At 48.8% G+C, this 25427-nt stretch overlaps 1 protein-coding gene across 1 annotated transcript in view; it reads left to right on the forward strand.

The window, feature by feature from the left end:
• LOC126538462 (DNA mismatch repair protein Msh6-like) overlaps positions 1 to 25427 on the forward strand; it is a 463753-nt gene that overhangs the window by 206845 nt on the left and 231481 nt on the right. The window contains exons 14-15 of the mRNA XM_050185304.3: positions 956 to 1027; positions 1082 to 1277. Coding sequence (XP_050041261.2) covers positions 956 to 1027; positions 1082 to 1277 — 268 coding nt within the window. The remainder of the gene's footprint in view (positions 1 to 955; positions 1028 to 1081; positions 1278 to 25427) is intronic.

The following is a 25427-nucleotide window of genomic DNA, read 5'->3' on the forward strand; positions in this document are numbered from 1 at the left end:
CGGGAAAACAACATATCAGGGGACGCGTGAGAGTCGCACATCCCCACAATGTCCGATGATGGTGTAGTGTGTTCGTGAGCGGAGGGGAAAGTCTCAAAAGTGGCATTTCAAAGCATCGATAGTAGGCTAACGATGCCCAGTGGGCGGGGTAGGGAAAGAGCTTAATGTTAATTGAATAATGGGGCTGTATGTAATTCAATTAATTATTGTAATTGCATTTATACATTGTGTACCATGTTTCGCTCTGTAGCAAAGAAACTCCTGTTTCGCACAGTGCTGCTTTCGGGCCTGGGTGTCCTCAACGCTGAGTGCGTGCCTTAGATCCATTTTGTTGGCAGGTGTTTACGTGCTCCTTCTGCATACGTGGCCAGCACGCTGTTGAGACGCCAGCTCCAAGTGCTTCTCTTCAGGCTATCCACGATTGTAATACAGTGGTGGACCAACTGCGCCATTTGTGCCAATTGCGCAATAGTTCTTTTTTTTTTGCGTAATAAAGGTAATGCAATGTTTTCACTAGGGTTATGCAACTACAGTCAATGATAAATTTTTCTGGCATGCCCTATAATTTGGACACTTTCGCAGCATTGCCACAGCGGAGCTACCTCATATGCTCGGTGTACAAGAGTGTTTGGAGGTCAGAATGCTTTGCCGTCCAATTTTCCTGACTTTTTGTCATGGTCGCAGGTCCAGAATGGCATTGATCAAAGCCATTGCCATTTTGATTACCTCGCTGCCTCAAGCAGGTGCTTTAGTAAAATGTTCAATGCAAACCGCCATGAGAAACTGCATGGAAACCAAATATTGGTCGCTTGGAAGTTGGAAATAATGAGATTGCACTATAATACTTGTATGATTGATTGAATGGCAGTGTAAGGGGGAACGTATAATAAATGTTCTAAGACAACATTCACGAGGCACTGCTTTTGACCAGAGGTATTCCATTCTTCTTGTGCAGCTTGGCCAGTTCAGTGACGACCACTTCTGCTCCAAGCTACGCACAGCCGTGTCCCACCATTCACCTGTTCACGTAAGTCTGTTGGTCGCCTGGAACTGGCGCTGGAACTACCTGGGGCCTGTGCAGGTGCTGTACGAGAGTGACCCGATGCTGCCCACTGGACTCCGTCAAGTGCTCGAGGGTCCTCTGCACTCAGTGTCCCGGCAGGCGCTGCGGCCCGGAAAGGAGCGCTGGGATGTGCTGCAGACACTGCGTCATCTTCGGGAGGGTGCCTACTTTGGCGACGAGTATCCCAGTGCCTTGCAGTCCTTCCTTGACCCAGGTGATAATACACCTTGGGAAGGCTCTCGTTACGATGCATTCGGTGCATGTTAAAAAATCCAAGAGATCAAAATTAATCCGTAGTTAGCCACTATGCTGTGTGCCTCACAATAAGATCATGGATTTAACCAACACCAACTAGACTTCTTCAGGCCTCTTCACTGCCCGTGTGACATCATGCATTTGGCCCGACAGAGCTAGCTGCCACTGGCAGAGCTGCATGTTTTCTTTGTGCATTGTGGACGGGTCGTATTGAACAATGCCACCAACTCTTGTGGTAGTAACTAGTGAACTTGTTAAGGAACATTAATGCAGGAAATCAAAAGGAAGATGTTTTTCTGAAATAGTACCAGGTTTGGGGGCCTCATGCACTACTGCCGAAAAAAGTTACCGGTGGTTTGACTGACACCAAAAATAAAAAGAAAAGTTTAAAAAAATAAAGAAAAATAAAAATGCACTGTTGCCAAAGAAAGTTACGGAAAGTGTTGATTGACAAGAACAAAAAAAGCTTATTATTAATTTACACAAATATAGGTTAGGTAGTTGCTCACTTCACTTATTACACTTATAACCTCACAGTCACCTAATGAAATTTTATATTTACAAATATGCACATATACATGTTCACCTATTTTAGAGTATACAAATAAATAAACACACACATACATGCACACATACAACTTTCTTATCTAGAGACATATGCTGGACAGTCAAGAAAAATAGTTGGCAAAGTGTCTGGCGTCAATTTGTTATTTTAACAGGCGCTTCAATTGTCCACCCACCAATGTCCGTGTACGCCGATGTTGCTCGCACATATTCAGGTTTGAAGTGGCATTTGCACACATGCACGTTATCAAGATGGAAAAGACACATGCAAACAAATGAAGAATTCTGAAGCCGGCTCAACTGATCAACAAATGAAGCCATGCTGTTCTAGTGAATCGTCGAATGTAGCAAGAAACTTGACTCGCTTAAATGGAGGGATCGTGAAAACCTATTGCTTTTTTTTTTCGTATCTAGTAAATTGTACACTAAGGAGGATTAATCAATATCTACAATTCTGCCTACCTTGGGGTTTGTCAACTGTGTAACATCCATAGTTCGGCAACATCCACATTGTCGTGCCGCACTGCATGTTGCCATAGGGCTCTTCACTTGTGTTTACTTGGGAATGAGAAGAACTGAACTTCTCCATCTTAATTTCCTCTGCGCATTGGCACACAGCACCAGCTCCAGGCAAGTGTGAAACATCAACACACAGGGCTTATGCACAGAAGTGATTTCAAAACAAGTCCACAAATGCACAAGACAAAGAACGGCACTTTCTGCTCCTGCAAGTTCGGCATGTTAGGTCATGCATTGTGCCCAGAAAGTTTAACAGGTTACGATTTGTGCCATCTATTGAGCATGCATAAAAGTTTTGGTCGGGCAAAGCACGGTGACGTCACCGAGCGCTGCGAGTGCGGAGGCCTGAAATGTCCAGGTGTTGTTGTTTTAACACGTAAAACCCCAGAATTTCAGCGCTTACCAGAAATTCACGAGTCACGTGTGGACGGAGGTACACCAAACAGCTTACGGTCTTGTCTGCCTGCCTCGTGCATCGGAGAAGTTTTTCCGAATGAGACGGAACTGACACCGAAGTGCCGCTCAAGGCTGAGGCGTCAAGTGTGAAGATGATGCATTGGCAGAGACTCGCTCCAAGGGCAAATCCTCAGAGTGGCAAGACAGGCCACCAGAACAAGATGGTTCTGAGCTGCAGGTGAAATAAGTGACCTTAGAAGTGGCCTTGCTCTATGCTTGGAAAGCGCTTATATGATGCCTCCTTTAACGGGGGACATGGGTTGTTGGGATAACTTTGTTATTTCTTGATAAAACCGCATATGCTCATTCAGTGTTTTGTGTTTATTTTAAATATACAATTTTGCATGTACATAGCAGTTGCTGAGATAATAATTATCTTCTATTGTTCGTTGAAACAATTAAAATTTACCTGCTAAAGAGAAAGTTGTAAAGAACTTATAGTTGGATACTAGAGTACATAAGGATAGCAACGCTGGAAACAGATTCGAAATTGAGCAATTATTTGTCATTTTACAGCCTGTTGAAGTTATGTGTTCATAGTATCAATAATAAGAGTAAATGTAAATGTAAATAAAAAAATTTCTAGCTAAAAATTTTTAAAAATCTCTCAACGTTGCCTGTCACTTTTGTAAAGATATAGCTAGCCTTCCCCACATGCTCTGAAGTTGCCCCTGGTGTCGGGCGCCAGGACCACCAAGGAAGAGTGGGTCCAAGCTCTACGCAGCTCGGACCTTGAAGCACAGCTCTGGGCTGTCCATCGGGCCTGCAACGCGGCGGAGAGGCATGGCCTCTCTGTCCCGACGTGGGGGCGGCTCGCTGCGCACTAATCGCGCACACTGACGGACCTCAAGAAAGTTATTCATCCATCCATCCATCTCGATGTTGCATTCTCAATACATTTAGCATTTAGCTTTTTACTGCAGAAGAAATAAGCTCTAGCGGTTCGAGATCCAAATATATTAATACAGCAAACAAGCAAAGTGATCAAAAACCATGTTTTGCGAAAAATGAGAAAAAGAACTTTGCTCAGTGCAATGCCGAGGCATTGCTATTTACAGATTTGCATTCAGAATCTACTCACAATCCTCATAGTAATCTGCTTGCAGTACTTCAAGCTTAATGCATTTCATCATCATCAGCCTGGTTACGCCCACTGCAGGGCAAAGGCCTCTCGCCTACTTCTCCAACTACCTCGGTCATGTACTAATTGTGGCCTTGTCCCTGCAAACTTCTTAATCTCATGGGTGGATAGATGGGATAACTTTACTGAAAGTCCTGCGAGCTACGGGGCGCAAGGCCCCATAGAGCAGGCTACTCCCACGTTGGGACTGGGAGTTGCAACTCCCTGGCCGCATCGTGGGCTCACTGGAAGGCCCAGAGTTTCTCTGCCAGGTCCCTGCTGCGTAATGTTTCTTGTAGCCTAGTGGAGTCTTGATTCTTGTTTTTATGGGTCTGACCACACGGCCAGAGCAAGTGATATACGTGTAGTGCGCTATGGCAATTTTCGCAATATGATGTTGTGTATAGGTCAGGCATGTAGTTATGTAGTCTGTTCTGCGTGGGGTACGTGTTGGTTTGAAGCATTCTGAACATGAGGGCTTGAGGTGTGGTGAGCTTATTGTGAGGTGTGCTGTATATTCTGCGGTCTGGATAAAAATGCTTTGTGATCTCGTGTGTGCAGGGAGGGTCCCGATTCTTACTGGGATGGTCACGGCCAGAATAGGTGGCGCCGCGGAGGGTTAGGTCTCGCGCTCCTGTGAGCCATCTCATTGAGATTGGGAGGGGCGTCCTCGACCTCTCCGAGGTGTGCCGGAAACCAGCAGATGGTGTGATGCTGCAGCGGTGCGGATGTATTGACTATTTGTAGTACTTCTCTTGCAACGGCTCCTTTCTGAAAGGCTATGACGGCCGAGCGTGAATTGCTGTACACGTGGGTGGTGGTTGCGTCTGTGAGTGCGAGTACGATGGTGACCTGTTCTGCTATCTCGGACTTGTGGGTCTTGACTGTGAGAGCATTTGTGTCTTTACCTTGCCTATTGCCCGTGGTGACAACGAAGGCCTTCCTGAACGGGTACTGTGCCGCGTCTATGAAACAGGCTGGGATCATCTTATCACATATTTCGCGCAGGATGAATGATCCACATGCCAGCCTTCTGGGTTGATGGTGTGTGGGGTTCATGTTCCGCGGGAGTGGGCGAACCGTATAGGAGTTGTGTGTGTCCGTCGGAACGCTTTGATATAGATTCTCAATTGCTGTGGTGTCATGACCCAGTTTGGCTAGGATTTCTCTACCCGGTTTCATTCCAGAGAGTCTTGTCAATTGAGCCCGTTATTGAGTTTCGGGGATTTCTTCAAGTGTATTGTGTACCCCCAGTTGCAGCAGGAGCTCTGTATTGGTGTTTTTGGGGATTCCCAGCGCTAATTTCACTAGCTTCCTCAGTTGCACATTGAGTTTGTCCTCCTCCGCTACCTTCCATCTGTGCATGGCTGCCTCGTACGTGAAGTGGCATAGCGCAAAGGCGTGTGTTAGCTTGAGGAGATTTTCTTCCTTAAATGCCGTGTTGTCTGTTTGCTATGCGTCATATAAGATTCAAGGCATTATTCGACTTTGTCACGATCTTCTCCACTGTCGCGGCATTAGAGCCGTTGCTCTCAGTGAGCATACCGAGGACTCTGATTTCGCTGATGTGTGGAATGGTTCCTTCGTCTTTTGTTCTGAGAGTAATGGCATGTGTGTCTCTGATTTCGCTCTTTGGCTTGGGACCGCTTCTCGATGGTTTGTAGACAAGGAGCTCCGACTTCGTGGGTGAACATCGCAGGCCCGTGGGAGTGAGGTATTCCTCGATTGCGCTGGTCGCCTGCCGTAGAGCGTTCTCAATTGATCCCAGGCTACCTCCGGGAATCCGGAGCGTTACGTCGTCTGCGTATATGGTGTATTTGACGTTCTCTATCTGATCCAGTCTCATCATCATCATCATCATCATCATCATTTATTGGTCCTTAAAGACCCCTGGAAGGGGCATTACATAAGGGGGGGCGGAACATTGAAAACAACAACGTAGGTCACTCTGTCAAACATAGTCACAATCAGTGATAAGAAGGATATATACAGAAGAAAAAGTACAAAAACCCTTTAAATAAGCATTAACAAGTACAGTGCAGTCCACTTATAACGATACCACATATAACGATATATCGGTTATAACGATGGGTCGACATGAGAGTGTCATTTTATGCATTAGGTCTATGGGGAAAAAAACCATTTATAACGATAGGTTATTCACCGCATATCGGATATAACGATCAAAATTTTGCAGTCTGGACGGCGTTTTCCGTGCCAAATAATCGTAACGTTTGCGTTGCTTAGTTCCCTGAAACGAACGATGTCGAGGCGAGGCGATGTTTACCTCTGTAAGTTCGTATCTGCCGCCATTACCGCGCAGCGCGTCTTGCCCCGCCCGCGCACGAGTAGGCGCAGCCAACGTTGGCGCAGCGCGCCACAAGATGGCGCTAGCTGCTTCATGCGCGTCGGCCACAGTCGCTCCGAAAGAGAGAGAAAGAAAAAAGGAAGCGACAAGCAAAGCGGCGCGGTGGCGCCCGTCCCGCTACGTCCCGCGTCTCTCTCGCGATAGCAGGCTGACGCCACCGAAGCAGCGTGCAACCAACGGTTCAACCCAGTTCGAAGATGGCGCCGACAAAGCGCAAAGCTGTGTCGCTTGACACGAAGATGGATATTTTGCAGGACTCTCGATGCGGCTTCAAGGTGAGCGCCCTCGTGAAGAAGTATGAGCTCGTCCAGTTAACGATATCAACCATCTTGAAAACCTCCGGGAGCACCGCGATTGTGAAGGCAGGAGCTATCAGCGGCCATTCCGATCAGCGGAAAAGGGGTTAGAGACCCTTTGTACGCCGATGTTGAAGAGGTGCTTTACCAGTGGTTCATCACCAATTGCTTCAAGAAGGCGGGCTTTGTGCGTAAGGACGAACTTCCCCAACCCGCTGAGACCCACCCGGTGGAAGTCGCTGACATAACCGAGCTCTGGGAGCTCGTTCCTACTGGTGACACAGGTGGTGTGTCGAAGGAGGAGTTTTTGACTGCAGACAGTGCTGCCTCGTTCTGCGATGAGGTCACCGACGAGGCGATCGCCGAAGATGTGCTGTCTCGACAGACGCAAAGTTGTGCGACGGTGGCGATGGCATCAGCGACAGTGACAACGAGATCGACAGTGGCTCCTTGACCCCGACCACGATGTCCACGCAAAGTGCACTGTCGTCGATCGACTCCTTAATTGATTTTATGCATGCTAAAAGATTGCCGCCAGTGTTCGCGCAGCAGCTGGTATCCATGCACACCGCGGTTGTGAAGCTGAAGCTGCCGCAAAAGCAAGTGCAGATTTCGGACTATTTCGGCGCGCCTAATCCTTCACACGGTCATTGGCGCTAGAAATAAAGTTTGTTTTTCACGGCCTACTGTATACATCATCTATTCTTTAGAGCAAGTAGCGAATTCGAGTTCAGAGCTGCAAAGGTAAAGAGCGCAAACGGGTTTACATTTTTTTTTTTATAACTGCAGTCCAGATATAGCGATCATCGGTTATAACGATCATATTTTTCGTCTTTCTCGATATCGTTATAAGTGGACTGCACTGTATAAAAATAGCAACAGTAATGTAAACAGAGGCAAACAGAAGCAGGCAATAATTTTCACATCATGTTTTCAAATAGGATGTCAGCAACTGCCAAAACTTATATGGATCGCGTTCTATTACAATATAGTCTGGTAATGAATTCCATTCTTCAATTGCAAGAGCCAGGAATGACTTGTTAAATGCGTTGGAGGAGCTGTGCAGACGTAGGATGCTCACGGAGTTGAAAAGAAGGCGTGACGTTCGGAGAGGTGGAAGCAGAAAAGAGTCCCGAAGCCGAGCCTAGGCCGGCTAGTGCAAGGTTAAAAAGCATCGGAGAGCTGACAGAACCTTGCAGGGTGCCCTTGCTGCCCAGTTTGTATTTCTGGGACTTGATTTCCCCTAGACGGAGGGTGGCCGTTTTGTCGCTCAGGATCGAATTTATACAAGCGTAGAGTCTAGTGCCGAGGTCGAGGGTACAGATCGTGTCGAGTATGTAGTCATGTGATAAATTATCGAAGGCCTTTTCGAGGTCTAGCCCTAGCATTACTCTCGCATCTCTCGTGTCTACATCAGTGATCTCATGTTTGAGGAGCTTAATAGCATCTTGGGTGGACAGCCCGGGTCTGAAGCCGATCATTGTTGCGGGGTAGACATCTTTTTCTTCGAGATGTTTCGAGAGCCTGTTCAGGACCGCGTGCTCGGCTATCTTGCCGACGCAAGACGTCAGTGAGATCGGTCTGAGGTTATTGATGTTGAGCGCCTTGCCAGGCTTTGGGATGAGCACGATGAGGGCCGTTTTCCATTCTTCGGGTAGTGCCCCGTTCCTCCAGATTTTGTTGATTTCCTCTGTGAGGGTTTCGATGGAGGTGTCGTCTAGGTTTCCAAGTTCCTTGTTAGTTTCGCTGTCCGGCCCTGGCGCTGACTTGCTGTTTAGGTTTTGAAGTGCCGTGCGTAACTCTTCGATTGAGAAGTCCCGATCTAGCTCTGGGTTGGCCTTGCTGCGATATGCTTCGGCGCTCATGCCTTTAGCATTTTTGTCCAGCGGGAGGTACTTGTCGGTGAGACGGTCAATGAGGTCATTTGCCGTGGTAATCTTGAATTCCTTGTGCATGATGCTGTTCAGCGTGCGACACTGGTCCACTTTGGCTCTGGCTCTGTCTAAAAGGTATTTGAGCAGATGCCACATCGTCCCGCTGTTGATGCGGCCGTCCGTAGCATTGCACACTTCGTTCCATTGCTGGTTAGATAGTTGCGTGCAATATTCTGCAATGAGCCGGTTGAGGGAAGAAATTCTTTTCCTCAGCCGTCGATTGTGTCTTTGTTCTTTCCGTCTCCTGGTGAGCGATTGTTTGGGTTCGAGCATGTGAGCCAGTCGGCTGTCCATGCTTTGAACGGGGAGATCTGTCGCTATTTCCTTCATAGCCACCCCTTAATGTCGGCCTTTAGTTGCGACGTCCATTGTTTCATTGATTCTTTGCCTGCTTGGCGTTCGTGTCTTAAGGGGGGACACGGCTCTTTGCGGCGAAAAAACCGATTTTTTGAAAACGAAATTTTCGATATCTACAGCTAATATTCCTTTAATTCACCAAGTTTCGAATCTCGGGGAAGAGTATTTCGTCAGCAATATCAATTTATAACATCACTGTGAGCTGAATTCCGCGCAAAAACAGCCCTTTTTATCGCGGCGCGTAGCTCTTTTCCTACGCGCGCGATCGCAGCCATCTTGGTCTCGTTGGAAAGAGGAGCCTTCCTTCTTTAATTTCCTGCCAAAAGTGACTCCGTCGGTACGCCAGTGACGTTGAAATCCGGGGAGAAAAAAAAAGCCAGAACGCGCGATCCGATTCGTTGACTAGCGCATGTGACCAAAAACGCGTGCTGTGGTTGGCTGCGCGAGGTTCCCATCGTCTGCTCCACTCCGCAGGCGACGCGACTGCGTGTCTCGTAGGTTTGTTGGCACCATGCCCAACGATGTCCGATCCACCGGGAAAGTTCGCCATGAGGCACAAGTTCGGCAAAAAGAAGAAGCGATCAGCTTATAACTTTCAAAAGCGCTCCATTCCCTCTGAAAGCATCGAGAGTAGCTTGCCGCCAACCGCAAATGATGCCGAAACCGCGGACGATGCCGAAGTAGGCCTAGCCAGCTCACAAATGAATGAAATCGTTACGGACAGCGGCCACGTTTGGCGTGACACTGCAATGTTGCAGCGTGCGGATTTGTTGCAGAGGGAGATGAATGCTCAAAAAAACTTCGAGTTCTTGCATCAACGCCAGCAATAAAGCGGGTGTTGGATTTGCTCACTCGCGCCGACGGCGTTGCAGCCGCGCCAGTCGACGCCGAGGCAGGCTTCGCTGTCCTCTGTAGGACTCCGTGAGCGGACTGATGTCGTCAAGTGCAAGGTGTGCGGCGACAGCGGCGCAGTAGGCAAAAGCGAGCGGTAATCTGGCCTCGCCATAAAGATCGTTATCACGTCCGCGTGTTGCGGTGATATCGCGTCGGCATGGAGCTCGACCCTCGTGAACAACCTTGCCGCACGCGCGATGCAAGCCACCGGGAATCGGCGAACGGCACTAAACGATGTTTTTGCCGCATTTGGGTGGCCGCGGTCAGAGCGACTACATTCCTGGTGGCTTTTAGCCACTTTCACTGCAACATAATGCAAAATTATTTCTGTACTTTTGATTAAAAGTGAATGTATTCCTTTTTTCTCATTTTCTCAATACACCGACTTTTCTCTTGTACACAATGCAGGGTCAGATTTTGGAATTTATGCTTTAAAAATTTTCAATTGATCAGACAGTAGGGTAGCCACAATTCGAACAGTAAAGATTGAATTGCTATAAAATTACTAATATTTGATATATCAAAATAGTATTCCTACCATTATGTTTTCTAGTACCCAGGCATGCGCCAATACGAATTTCGTTGCGCATTTTTTTCCCCTATTGTTTCTGCAAATTATGAACAATGAATTTCATTTATCTTCAGAACTAAAGGCCTATTGGAAAAATAATTACATATTTGAAATCAGCACAAAAGTCTTAACAAGAATGGAAAGTTTCATGAATATTGATGGAAAACATCATGAACATTATTTGAATTAGTGTCCTCCCTTAAAGAAGCGAAAGTTTCATTCTTGCCTGGTTGGACCCCTGTATCATCCTTGATCAATTTAGTATTCAAGCATTTGCCGTAATCACCATGAACATGTCCTGAAATGTTTTTTCTCATTTTCTCAAAACGACATTTTTGATGGTAGTGTAGTTTTGGAGTGACGATATCTCTGGTTCTACTCATCTTATTGCAATTATTCGTTTTTCGTCAGAAAGGTGGACAAATTGGGAGTGCAGTAGGCCTAAAATGTAAACAAATATCATTACAGAAATTTTGAAAAAGTAATAATTTCTCCAGGGTTTCACTAATGCCTTCTGCTTACAAAAGTTTGACATGCTGTAACTGCGGCATAAATCAGTTTAGAACATTCATTCTTGTAGCACTGCAACCTCTGATCATTCAACATCATTTTGATGTGCCAGTCTCCTTCATTAACAGCCAGCATTGTAGAGAGAACTTGCCTCCAAATTAGTCCATACAAAAAAAACATGAATTGCTTATATTTTGAAAAGTACTTGTTGCAGGCGAAAAACAATTGAATATTTGAAATCAGCATGTCAAAATACATAAGTGATGGAAGTTTTATCAAATTGTGGCCACAAATAAAAAATGAAAATTTAAGTGGAGTGTCCCCCCTTAACTTGCGGAACTTCTCCCAGTCGACGTACATCATTTTTCTGGGTTCTCTGGATGGGGTATCAATCGTTGTCTCAACAATGTGACGATCACTGCCCAGATCCTCGAAGAGGTTGTTCCACTGATAGTTTGCAACGTTGCGGACGAAAGTGAGATCCGGCATTGTGTTGCAGTTGACCGAGTTACCCGTTCTTGTGGGGTATGCAGTGTTCGTGATGAGCATAAGGTCCAGTTCATCAGCGTCGTTTAGTAAGTCCTTGCGCTTGGCCCTGCTGGCGACGTATCCCCAGGCCGTTTTAGGGGTGTTGAAGTCCCCAGCCATGACCACGGTTGCGGACGAGCTGGAGTATTTGCCTAAATTTTTGTGCTCTGTGCTTGGGGCTGCTGTAAACATCAAGGATGAATATGCTCTTGACGTTCTTGGCTCTAGGGAGGACTTCCGTCAGAATGAATTCGCAGTTGCTGCAGTCGTGGTTAATGTTGTGTGTCGTGTGAGCTAGCTTGTTGCTGACCAACGTGGCGATACCTCTGCATTTGTGTTGGGGTGTCGTAGCGGTCAGGTCCTAGCCAGATAATGTGGGTGTAGCGGTATTTGTCTCTTGTGGAAGAATGACTTGGGGTTTGTCTTTTTTTACTCGAATGTAGTGTTGCAGGGGGGCCTTTCTGCAGGGGGACAATTCCATTGCCAAAGCCGAAACGGTTCAGTTTGCGCAGCCATCTTTGTTGGCATTGGGTGGCCTTTGTGAGGCCACGTAGCGGCTTTTTGTCTATCGAGCGACAACGCCCGAGGTAGCTTGGTGATAGTAGAGTGTGATATCACAGACGAATGGTCTGCCATTTGTAGCGCATTGAGCCTTGCCCCGTGGCTGGTGATCATCTCCATCATGTGGTTGATTTGTAGCGTTATCCTGTCGTAATCTTCCTTGAGGGTCCCTACTGTCGTCGCAAGTTTGTCTTGCCCTTCCTTCAGTGACGCGACGGTAGTTGCAAGCCCGCTGAGCAGTTCCTTGGTTTCCCTAATGTCGCTGTCTGTGCTCGATGGATGTGTGTTTGTCACGGCTTTTCTCTTATGTGGATTGCGCGTGGATTCCGCGACCGGTACTTCCACTACCATGGGTTCTGATGTGACTTCGGTTTCATTAGAGACGGGGGGTGGTGGCGTTTTGAGTTGTCTGATTTCCTCGACAAGTTGTGTGATTGTTTGCCTTAACTCTTTGTTTTCGTGTTCTAGTCTTTTAATCGTATTTGCTATTTCTACTTGCTCTGGCCGTGCCATCGGACTCACCTGGCTGGCGGCCTGCTGTTGGTGCTGCTGTTCTTGTCGCTCCTGTTGTTGGTGCTGCTGAACTCGTTGGGCCCACGTCAACCGGTCATCACCGCGAACTCGTGGGCTGGGGGCGAATCGGATCCTTGACGAGGATCGCTGGCTCGGGTTCCTGGAGCCTCCTCGCGATCGTGACGACAGGCGACCGCGGTTCCTCGATCTCGAGGGGCCCCGCTCACCGGACAAGCGAGCATCTGCGTTGGCGGCCACGTTGTCGGTGATGGCGCTACACTCGGCGTCCTTGAGCGGCGGAAAGTCGTGCTGACTCAGGGCGATTGGTCCTGGTCTCGTGGCGATTTTGCTTGCGTTTGCTGCGATTCTTCTTTCAACTCGTCTTCTTCGGACGAAGTAGGGGAGTTGTAAGCGGTTCGTGCATTCCTTGCTTGCCGTGACGTGGTTTGCCTCGCAGAGCGCACATTTGATCGAGGTGCACACATGGTCTGCGTTAGGGTTAGCTAGTCCACAGCCTTTGCAAATTGCGTCGTCGGGCGAGGGGCATACGTCGGCACGATGGCCGAGTCTGCCGCACACATGGCACATGGCGATCTGCTTGCGGTAAAGAGAACACTTGATCAGGGCGTTGTCATATCTGACATAGTTCGGGACTCGAAAGCCATCGAAGGCGATGATGACTGTGCCAGTTTCCTTGATTCTCTTTGCTGCCAGAGCTAGCGGGTTGCGTGGGTTGACGATCTTGCGGTTTATGGAGTCCTGCGTTTCATCGAGCGGAACCCCTCTTATAACGCCTTTGCACATTTCGTGTGGCGTCGTCCTATATGCAGTGGTCTCTAACGTTTCCTTTCCTATGGAAATGTTGCGGATCCTGAGGTATTTTGATGCGTTCGCTTCGGACGGTGTGCTTACCACCATGATGTTTTGCTTCAATTTGCGGCATATCATGTCCTCGCCTCGCTCGTTAGGTTTGATGCAAGCAGCCTTGCAAATTGCTTTGGTGACCATAAGCTGGCCTACCCTAGCTATGTTCAGTCCGCCACGTATGCGAATCACGATCTTAATGTCGTCTTGGGGCAGCGCGGGCAACCTGCTTGCTTTGATCACGGAGTTTCTCGCTGTTGAGACGGTTGCGTTTGTGTTACCTCCCTTTCGCTTGAGGTTAGGGAGGTTTGGCTGGCTCAACGCAGTCTTGATTACTGACTTGCGCGGTGCCACGATAGTCCAGCCGACGTCTGCGGTGAAGTCGTCTGGGCTTATGTCTTGGCCTTTGACTTCGTATGCAATCGCTGTAGGGTTGTTCTTAGGTAGAAGGCTCGTTTGTTGCGATCGCTGGAGGCCCCCGGAGCCAGGGTGGGCACGGGGAGGTCTCAGGTCGGCGACTGCTTGGTCGGAGTCGAGACGGGCGTTAATGGTGGCGGCCGTACTCGTCGTTAGGCTTAGGGCCCATGGTGGTGCGGCGAGAAATAAAATCGCTTGTAAAAAAGTCAAAAGTCACGCACTTGCCGAAATGCAGTCTCCTCAGATGGAAAATAACTTGAAGAATCCAATTCTGATCAGAAAAGGCACAATACTGGGCAAAACGCACATTTAAATTGGCGAGAAAGCGGGAGCCAGCGTGGACGCGTCCGCAGCAAGCACACGCTTCTTCTTCTCTTAATCTTATCCGCCCGCCGAACTTTCTGCCGCCCCCTGCTATGCTTCCCCTCTCTTGGTATCCAATCCGTAACCTTAATCACCAACGGTTATCTTCCCTCCTCATTACATGTCCTGCCCATGCCCATTTCTTTTTCTTGATTTCAACTAAGATGTCATTAACTCGCATTTGTTCCCTCACCCAATCTGCTCTTTTCTTATCCCTTAACGTTACACCTATCATTCTTCTTTCCATAGCTCGTTGCGTCGTCCTCAATTTAAGTAGAGCCCTTCTTGTAAGCCTCCAGGTTTCTGCCCCGTATGTCAGTACTGGTAAGACACAGCTGTTATACACTTTTCTCTTGAGGGATAATGGCAAGCTGCTGTTCATGATCTGAGAATGCCTGCCAAACACACCCCAGCCCATTCTTATTCTTCTGATTATTTCAGAATTGCATTGATTATTTCAGAATGTGCATTGAAACAGTTTCTTCTGTATCAATGATGAATAATATCGCTAATATCGGCAAGCTTGCGGCAATAACGTAGACATGTCCACTTTGAGGGGACAGACAGACATAAGCGTGCTTAGCTGCCAATGACACAGAAACACATGGAGGGTATGCTGCGGACACTGCAGTATTTGTCTTTACTACTATTCTAATACGGTACGTTTGTGCTAAGGGTGGGCGACTATCTTAGCTATGTTACAAGTGTCGGCGTATGAATAGGGTACACTTCTAACCTATCAGTGTACACATGGCTACTATCATTGCTGCTTGCGATTTGTTGCCTGCCCATGAGTGCAGATGAAAATAATCGAAAGGCGCCTTTTTTGTTCTTGTTGACCACAGCCATTATAAAGCCTACCCATAATAAAGGCAAGTTTGGTTGTACCTATTTTTGTCATGGAAGTGTGGAAAGTGATGAAAGTAATAAAATTAGACATCTACTTAAGAATGTGTGGTGCATGCAGACAGCTTGACTTGTCTTGAAGAGTCGTTCGCATAGCATTCAACAGATGGTAAGTGCAATGATAATTAGCTAGACTTGGCACACGGCATGTCGCTGCGGCAAGTTCGGGGTGCGATCATTACACGGGAAATTAAAAAAAATCAAATTTTGACGACAAAGTTCAGGGGTGCAATCATTACGCAAGTGCGTTCACTACGCGAGTAAATACAGTATTCCCCAGATTTCTCTATCACCTGATTGATAGTGTGAATATGGTCTATTGTTGAGTAGCCTTTACGGAATCCTGCCTGGTCCTTTGCTTGACAGAAGTCTAAGGTGTTCCTGATTCTATTTACGACTACCTTAGTAAATACTTTGTAGGCAACGAACAGTAAGCTGATCAGTCTATAATTCTTCGAGTCTTTGGCGTACCCTTTCTTATGGATTAGGATTACGTTAGTATACTTCTAAGATTCCGGTACACTCGAAGTCATGAGGCACTGCGTATACAGGGTGGCCAGTTTCTCTAGAACAATCTGCCCACCATCCTTCAACAAATCTGCTGTTACCTGATCCTCCCCAGCTGCCTTCCCCTTTGCATAGCTCCCAAGGCTTTGTTTACTTCTTCGGGCTTTACCTGTGGGATTTCGAATTCCTCTAGACTATTCTCTCTTCCGTTATCGTCGTGGGTGCCACTGGTACTGTATAAATCTCTATAGAACTCCTCAGCCACTTGAACTATCTCATCCATATTAGTAGTGATATTGCCGGCTTTGTCTCTTAACGCATACATCTGATTCTTGCCAGTTCCTAGTTTCTTCTTTACTGCTTTTAGGCTTCCTTCGTTCCTGAGAGCATGTTCAATTCTATTCATATTATACTTCCTTATGTTTGCTGTCTTACGCTTGTTGATTAACTTCGAAAGTTCTGCCAGTTCTATTCTAGCTGTAGGGTTAGAGGCTTTTATACATTGGCGTTTCTTGATCTGATCTTTCGTCTCCTGCGGTAGCTTACTGCTATCCTGTCTAACGGAGTTACCACCGACTTCTATTGCACACTCCTTAATGATGCCCACAAGATTGTCGTTCATTGCTTTAACACTAAGGTCCTCTTCCCGAGTTAAAGCCAAATACCGGTTCTGTAGCTTGATCTGGAATTCCTCTATTTTCCCTCTTACTGCTAGCTCAATGATCGGCGTCTTATGTATCAGTTTCTTCCGTTCCCTTCTCAAGTCTAGGCTAATTCGAGTTCTTACCATCCTATAGTCACTGCAGTGCACCTTGCCGAGCACGCCCACATCTTGTAGGATGCCAGGGATAGTGCAGAGTATAAGGTCTATTTCATTTCTAGTCTCACCATTCGGGCTCCTCGACGTCCATTTTCGGCTATCCCGCTTGCGGTAGAAGGTATTCATTATCTGCATATTGTCACGTGGTGGTGACGTTAAGAACACAGTGGCAATACTGTGAAAGGCAAAACTAGATTTTATTGGGCGAACCTGTGCCCACAAAACAGGCTACACTTATAGCACAACGAAAGCGGCGAACACAGTCGGCGATCGTCGGAAATCTGATCAGCGAGTCAAGCGCGTCAGCTTTTATAGAGCAGTCGACGAATGTTCCAGACTAATCGTTCGGACCCGCGTACCTTCCACAAAGTTCTACACCATTCGCGTTACACGATGAAATCAGATAACACAACGTTCGGCGACAACAGATAGCCGGGTAGAAGTATCGATAACTTTCCAGAAACTTCGGATACATGCAGGCGCGTCCCGCGCTGTGCGATTACATTTTGTTAGGTGGCGAAACGTGGTCGCCCGATAAAGATAAGTACACGTGTCAATACCCCCCTCTTAAAAAAAAGCATCGGCCCGATGCTGCATACAAACGAAATAAGGAAAAACACCCGTAGCAAAGAAAACAACAAAATAAGGAAGTTCGTCAGCGTCCATAAAAGGGTTTCAGACGCACCACGTGGACCACTTCAGATCGTGCGCGGCGCCGCTGTGAATGCGAAATTCCGTCTGGCACGACCTCATAGTCCAGTGCGCCAATACGTCGAATGACCTTGTAGGGTCCGAAATAGCGGCGCAATAGCTTCTCACTCAGTCCTCGTCGGCGTATCGGTGTCCAAACCCAAACACGGTCGCCGGGCTGGTACTCGACGAAGCGTCGCCGGAGGTTGTAGTGTCGGCTGTCGGTCCTCTGTTGGTTCTTGATCCGCAGGCGGGCGAGCTGTCGGGCTTCTTCGGCGCGCTGGAGATAGCTAGCGACGTCAACATTCTCTTCGTCGGTGACGTGGGGCAGCATGGCGTCGAGCGTCGTCGTCGGGTTCCTGCCGTAAACCAGCTTAAACGGCGTGATCTGTGTTGTTTCTTGCACCGCCGTGTTGTAAGCGAAGGTAACATACGGCAGGACCGCGTCCCACGTCTTGTGCTCGACGTCGACGTACATTGCTAGCATGTCGGCGAGGGTCTTGTTGAGGCGCTCCGTGAGACCATTCGTCTGCGGATGGTAGGCAGTTGTCCTCCTGTGGCTTGTCTGGCTGTACTGCAGAATGGCCTGGGTGAGCTCTGCTGTAAAAGCCGTTCCCCTGTCGGTGATGAGGACTTCTGGAGCACCATGTCGCAGCAGGATGTTCTCGACGAAAAATTTCGCCACTTCGGCGGCGCTGCCTTTTGGTAGAGCTTTAGTTTCAGCAAAGCGGGTGAGATAGTCCGTCGCCACGACGATCCACTTATTCCCGGATGTTGACATCGGAAACGGCCCCAACAAATCCATCCCAATCTGCTGGAATGGTCGGCGAGGAGGTTCGATCGGCTGTAGTAATCCTGCTGGCCTTGTCGGTGGTGTCTTGCGTCGTTGACAGTCTCGGCATGTCTTGACGTAATGGGCGACGTCGGCGGTCAGACGCGGCCAGTAATACCTTTCCTGTATTCGCGACAGCGTCCGGGAGAACCCGAGGTGCCCAGCGGTTGGATCGTCGTGTAGGGCGTGCAGTATTTCTGGATGCAGCGCTGACGGTACAACAAGAAGGTAGCTGGCGCAGACTGGTGAGAAGTTCTTCTTCACGAGCAGGTTGTTTTGTAGCGTAAACGAAGACAACCCGCGCTTAAATGCCCTAGGGACAACGTCGGTGTTCCCTTCCAAATACTCGACGAGGCCTTTTAGCTCCGGGTCTGCTCGTTGCTGTTTAGTGAAGTCTTCCGCGCTTATTATCCCAAGGAAGGCGTCGTCGTCCTCGTCGTCTTGCGGCGGGGGATCGATGGGGGCGCGTGATAAGCAGTCGGCGTCGGAGTGTTTTCTTCCGGACTTGTATATTACCGTGACGTCATATTCTTGTAGTCTGAGGCTCCACCGCGCCAGCCGTCCTGAAGGGTCCTTTAAGTTAGCTAGCCAACACAACGCGTGGTGGTCGCTGACGACTTTGAATGGCCTGCCATAGAGGTAAGGGCGGAATTTAGCTGTAGCCCAAATGATGGCGAGGCATTCCTTTTCAGTCGTAGAATAATTGCTTTCCGCTTTTGACAGCGACCGGCTAGCATACGATATCACCCGTTCAAGTCCTTCTTTCCTCTGGACTAGGACGGCACCGAGGCCTAGGCTACTGGCGTCAGTGTGGATTTCGGTATCGGCGTCCTCGTCGAAGTGTGCAAGTACCGGCGGCGACTGCATGCGTCGTTTGAGTTCTTTAAATGCCTTGGCCTGCGGCGTTTCCCACTTGAACTCGACATCACATTTGGTTAGATGTGTTAGCGGCTCCGCGATGCGTGAAAAGTCCTTGACAAAGCGCCTATAGTAGGCACACATGCCAAGGAATCTGCGCACTGCCTTCTTGTCGGTTGGCTGTGGGAACTTTGCGATGGCAGCTGTCTTCTGTGGGTCGGGGCGTACTCCTGATTTGCTGATGACGTGGCCTAGGAACAAAAGCTCATCGTAAGCGAATCGACACTTTTCCGGCTTCAGAGTGAGCCCTGATGACTTGATGGCCTCTAGTACTGTCGCAAGCCGCCTCAGGTGATCGTCGAAATTTCCGGCGAAGACGACGACGTCATCCAAGTAAACGAGACAGGTCTGCCACTTCAATCCTGCTAAAACTGTGTCCATCACGCGCTGGAACGTTGCAGGAGCCGAGCACAGTCCGAATGGCATAACCTTGAACTCGTAGAGGCCGTCTGGGGTGACGAAGGCCGTCTTTTCGCGATCTCTTTCGTCGACTTCTATTTGCCAATAGCCAGACTTGAGGTCCATTGACGAGAAGTATTTAGCGTTGCAGAGCCGATCCAGTGCGTCGTCTATCCGTGGGAGGGGGTATACGTCCTTCTTCGTGATCTTGTTCAGACGACGATAATCGACGCAGAAACGCAGGGTTCCGTCCTTTTTTTTCACCAAGACTACAGGAGATGCCCACGGGCTTTTGGACGGCTGGATGATGTCGTCGCGCAGCATTTCGTCGACTTGGTGCCTTATAGCTTCACGTTCTCGCGTCGAAACTCGGTATGGGCTCTGGCGGAGAGGTCGAGCGCCCTCTTCGGTTATTATGTGATGCTTTGCGACTGGGGTTTGTCGAATCCTTGATGACGTCGAAAAGCACTCTTTGTATCGTCGAAGTAGACGTCTGAGCTGTTTTTGCTTAATCGTGGGGAGACTTGGATTTATGTCGAAGTCTGGCTCGGGAACTACGGTCGTCGGGGTAGATGCGGCAGAATCCGAGAGGACAAACGCATTGCTGTTTTCCAGAATGTCCTCGATGTATGTGATCGTCGTGCCCTTGTTGATGTGCTTGAACTCCTGGCTGAAGTTTGTCAGCAACACTTTCGTGTGTCCTCCGTGCAGTCGAGCGATCCCTCTTGCGACGCAAATTTCACGGTCTAGCAGTAGACGTTGGTCGCCTTCGATGACGCCTTCTACGTCAGCGGGTGTTTCGGTGCCGACCGAAATAAAAATGCTGGAGCGAGGCGGGATGCTCACTTGATGTTCGAGCACACTCAAGGCGTGGTGACTACGAGGGCTCTCCGGCGGTATCGCATTATCTTCCGACAGCGTTATTGACTTCGACTTCAGGTCAATGACTGCGCCGTGTCGGTTGAGGAAGTCCATGCCGAGAATGACGTCTCGTGAACACTGTTGGAGGATAACGAAGGTGACAGGGTAAGTCCAGTCGTGGATGGTAATTCTTGCCGTGCACATTCCTGTCGGCGTAATCAGGTGTCCTCCAGCGGTCCGAATTTGAGGGCCTTCCCATGCAGTCTTAACCTTCTTCAACTGGACGGCGATGTGTCCACTCATGACTGAGTAATCGGCGCCTGTGTCGACTAAGGCGGTGACTGCGTGGCCATCTAGAAGCACGTCGAGGTCGGTGGTTCTTTGTCTTGCGTTGCAGTTGGGTCTTGGCGTCGGATCACGGCTGCGTCGTGTTGAACTGAAGCTGGTACGTCGCGTCAAGTCGTCTTTCATCGGTGTAGTCTTGGCTTCCTGACTTCCTCGGGACGGCGGCGTGTCGTTATTATGTCGTCGAGATGGTTTCTTCGGCGTCTTCGTCGGCGGCGGAGGATCTTCGTCAGTTCGACGAACAGCAACCGCACCTCCATCGGTTGCTGCTTTTAGTTTTCCGGATATGGGCTCGCTGACCGGCCCTGGGCTGGGCCAGTGTATGGTCGGCGCTGCGGCGAGAGGTAGCGGCCTGGTGATGGCGAACGCGACGGTCGTCGAGAGCTCCACTGAGTAGCGGCGAGGTAGTCGGCGATATCGCGAGGGCGTTCACCTTGCTGCGGGCGCGGAGCGTTGACGGCGAAACCTCGCAGTCCCATCTCCCGGTATGGGCATCGGCGATAAACATGGCCGGCTTCTCCGCAGTGATAGCAGAGCGGGCGGTGGTCGGGGGCTCGCCAAATGTCCGTCTTCCTCGTGTAGGTGCGCTGGGTGATGGGTGAGCGTGCTGGCGGCGGCGGCGGCGGACGACGGAATTGCGTCGTTGCAGGGCCCTGGCGTGGTCGCGGAGGGGGACCTTGACGGCGTGCGACGGCGGCGTATGTCATCGCTTCTGGCTGGGGCTGCGGTAGTTGTGGTTGCAGCTCGGGAACTCCAAGCGATCGGTGCACCTCTTCTTTCACGATGTCGACGATCGAAGCCACTTGGGGCTGCGACGAAGGCAGGACCTTGCGCAGTTCTTCACGCACAATGGCCCTGATTGTCTCCTGAAGGTCGCCGGAATCCAGTCCTTGGATGGCGTGCTGCGGCGTGAGCCCCTGGCGGTTATATTGCCGGGTGCGCATCTCCAGAGTTTTCTCGATCGTCGATGCTTCTGCAGAAAACTCAGCTACGGTCTTCGGCGGGTTACGAATAAGTCCTGCGAAAAGTTCTTGCTTGACGCCCCGCATCAGGAAGCGGACTTTTTTCTCTTCTGACATTTCCGGGTCGGCGTGCCGGAAAAGACGGGCCATCTCTTCCGTGAAGATCGCGATCGTCTCGTTTGGCAGCTGCACTCTGGTTTCTAGTAGTGCTTGGGCTCGCTCTTTTCGCACGACGCTTGTAAACGTTTGCAAGAAGCCGCTTCGGAACAGGTCCCACGTCGTTAAGGTGGCTTCTCGATTCTCGAACCAGGTCCTGGCGGCGTCTTCCAGTGCGAAATAGACATGCCGCAGCTTGTCGTCGCTGTCCCAACTGTTAAACGTAGCGACCCTCTCATACGTCTCGAGCCAGGTTTCCGGGTCCTCAAATGTTGATCCGCGGAACGTCGGAGGTTCCCTGGGCTGCTGCAGCACGATGGGGGACGCTGGGGCTGCCATTGGGGTTGCCTTGTCCACAATCTTCTTGGTCTTCTCAGGTAGAAGTCCGTGCTCCGGGGGCAGCTGTTGAAGACGGCGGCTTGCACGATGCTCCGGGACTACGTTGGTGTTCTCTTTGCGGTCCGGGCTTGGATCACGGCTTGTCGGGGGCGTCCGGTACATGAACGAAAAGCACCTCCACCAGATGTCACGTGGTGGTGACGTTAAGAACACAGTGGCAATACTGTGAAAGGCAAAACTAGATTTTATTGGGCGAACCTGTGCCCACAAAACAGGCTACACTTATAGCACAACGAAAGCGGCGAACACAGTCGGCGATCGTCGGAAATCTGATCAGCGAGTCAAGCGCGTCAGCTTTTATAGAGCAGTCGACGAATGTTCCAGACTAATCGTTCGGACCCGCGTACCTTCCACAAAGTTCTACACCATTCGCGTTACACGATGAAATCAGATAACACAACGTTCGGCGACAACAGATAGCCGGGTAGAAGTATCGATAACTTTCCAGGAACTTCGGATACATGCAGGCGCGTCCCGCGCTGTGCGATTACATTTGTTAGGTGGCGAAACGTGGTCGCCCGATAAAGATAAGTACACGTGTCAATATTATTCTGTTCTGTAAACGCGACTAATAACTCTCCCCTCGTATTCGTAGAGCCTATGCCATATTCCCCCACTGACTTGTCTCCAGCCTGCTTCTTGCCTACCCTGGCATTGAGGTCGCCCATCAGTATAGTGTATTTTGTTTTGACTTTGTGCATTGCCGATTTCACGTCTTCATTGAAGCTTTCGACTTCCTGGTCATCATAATTAAATGTAGGGGCGTAGACCTGTACAACCTTCAATTTTTACCTCTTATTAAGTTTCACAAGAAGACCTGCCGCCCTCTCGTTAATGCTGCTGAGTTGGACTGTGAATTTATATGCTTAAGCATGGCGCCCATTAATGCAATATTTTCATTCCCAGTAAGCAAAAGCAGCTGTCGTGTCCACGGGAGAATTGATTTAAATGCCTTCAATCCCATGGCCACAACATCATTTCTTACTTCCGTGGGATCGTAGTCGTCAAAATGTGATACAAGTGACAGGGAAATCAGAAAATTGATGAATGGCAAAAAGGCAGAAGCTTGCATAATACCTCAGGAAAATAAAAGGACTTTTTGAGTTGCATTGTCCCCCAAAATATGAACAGAGGCCGACAAAAATGCGGGAATTTCGGGAAGTGTCAACCTGCTGGAAATGTCAGGGGAGAGCACTAGCTTAAATATAAAACATGACGTAAAGATAAAAACACGATCACTTTGACAGAGTGGCCAAATTTTGGGACAAATAAATTGGCGGGTGAAGCAGTTCAGCTGAAACCCGATGGTGCAAAATAAAGCGAGAATGTCGGCAAGTGTTGAAGAGAAGTCAAGTAGGTCCTGTGGCCGACGCCAGCGCCTGGCAGCTATCTGGCGACTGCACATATAAGCGAGATGCCTAGTCATCAGTCGTTACATAGTGATTCGGGTCTGAAATTTTTGATCCGGACTCCATCACATTAGATACTGTGCACTCTACGGTGTCATTCTTCGATGGCTCGTACCGGTTCTCGCGCAATGAGAAGTTGAACAAATTGTCTCACAAGCTGACTTTCACCTTCCTAGAACTGCCAACATTCCTTGCCTGTGGTGGTTGCATAGTGGCTGCAGTGTTTGGCTGCTAAGCATGAGGTCGCGAGATTGAATCCCAGCCACGGCAGCCGTATTTCTATGGGGGGAAATGCGAAAACACCTGTCTACTTAGGTTTAGGCACATGGTAAAGAACCCCAAGTTGTCCAAATTATTCCGGAATCCCCCACCACGGCGTACCTCATAATCAAATAGTGGTTTTGGCACGTAAAACCCCATAATTTATTATTTAACATTCCTTAAAGATGTCCTTGGAAGTCGCACAACTCTTGAATACCAGTAAGTGTCAGGAGTTGTGCGCGGGGTCTTTGAGTATGTGGGTAGCCCTTACGGCATTCGATATCTGCAAGTCTACATTGCAGCTATATTATGAAAGTGGAGTGGCAGCATGGTTGACAATATGGAGAACAGAAAAATCCCGCATATATTTCTGCACAATAATTTTAAATAGCGGTCTTCCTTCACTCACGTGGATAACCATGACAGGAGACTAGTTTGGTAACTAACTGCAAGTACTATATATGTCACAGCCAAAGGTGTACCTGGCCCAGTGGCCAGTAAATGTTACTTAATATTGTGAGCAACTTCGGCCATAGCATGTTAACAGACAACGACACACGGACATTTTGTACAATTCTTGTGTTGTGCCTTTTGCCTCAAGGTGCAAAACCAACATATCCATGTATCCGTATTAATACTTGAGCAAATCTCGATCTGCAGCTGCTGCAGTAGATCATGAGTGCAGATAGCAAAGTCGCTAGAGAAGTAATTGGCGACACTCTAACTAAATCAATAGGTCACAATGAAAAGCCGTGCGCAGCGGCGTTTCTCGTAGACTCTGTGTGATGTTCAGACACTCAGAATGTGTGCCGACTGAAGAAAGGCTGCTGCGGAGTTCTTCCGACAATTACGCTAGCTTGTTTGCTCGGTAGCATCAAAAAGAAAAAGAAAAACGTATCAAAAGTCCAGATTCAATCATTGCTCGTCACGACTAAACGCTCTTAGGATGATAAGTCCTTTCCAGCCGACGAGCGGCTAGGCTTTATCACGAACACTGATATGGGACAAGCATTGTGGCGATGTTCAGTGTGCAGACATAGCTTTTAATTATTTTATATTTGTTTTGTTTACGTCATCACTGCGGGAAGTTTCAAAAGCTTAAGGTCAGTACACCACGTGGTGGCACTCACGAGAACTAAACGATCATGTCCAGAAAATCTGGATACGAAACACAAAAGGCAAAATTAGGCATGAAGCGTTCCGGCGTTGCTGTCATTCGCGCAACACATGCAATTTCCACTGATTACTATGGTGATGTGGACTTCGCCACTCCGTTTTGGTTGGATGCTAACGCTAAAACAGACGTTTGGGTGAGTTGGTAAGACATATTTGAAACAGAACAGCGCGGTTTTCACGGGGAAAAGCAGGGAGAAACGATGGCAGCGCTCGTCCGTGTCGTTTCTCCCTGCTTGTCCCCATGAAAACCGCGCTGTTCTGTTTCAAATATGCTAACGCTGTTCTTGCTCTTTTGCTTCGGCTGTTTGCTGTGCTTGTCGAGCTTCTGCACTACGACGAAAATTGTTGTGCTGCCCTGTGCCCTTTATGTGTTTTATTTACTCCTTCCACGTATACTTAGGTGCACGCTAGCGGCACCTATTTACGAATGGGAGAAATGCACCTGAGGGTTAGTTGTGGCTTCCGACATTAAATCATAAAAGCCGAGGCGTGCTGCCTGTTTTCGGAGGCTGGTCACGTCAATTTGTGTTTTACACAAATTGTGTATAAACACAAACAGAATTTGTGTTTATATACAAGCTGCTGGAAAATTGATTATGCAGCTCCTGCACTTCATTTACGTCCTATATTGTG

Source organism: Dermacentor andersoni, chromosome 4, assembly GCF_023375885.2.
Source record: "Dermacentor andersoni chromosome 4, qqDerAnde1_hic_scaffold, whole genome shotgun sequence".
In the NCBI taxonomy this organism is placed as follows: domain Eukaryota; kingdom Metazoa; phylum Arthropoda; class Arachnida; order Ixodida; family Ixodidae; genus Dermacentor; species Dermacentor andersoni.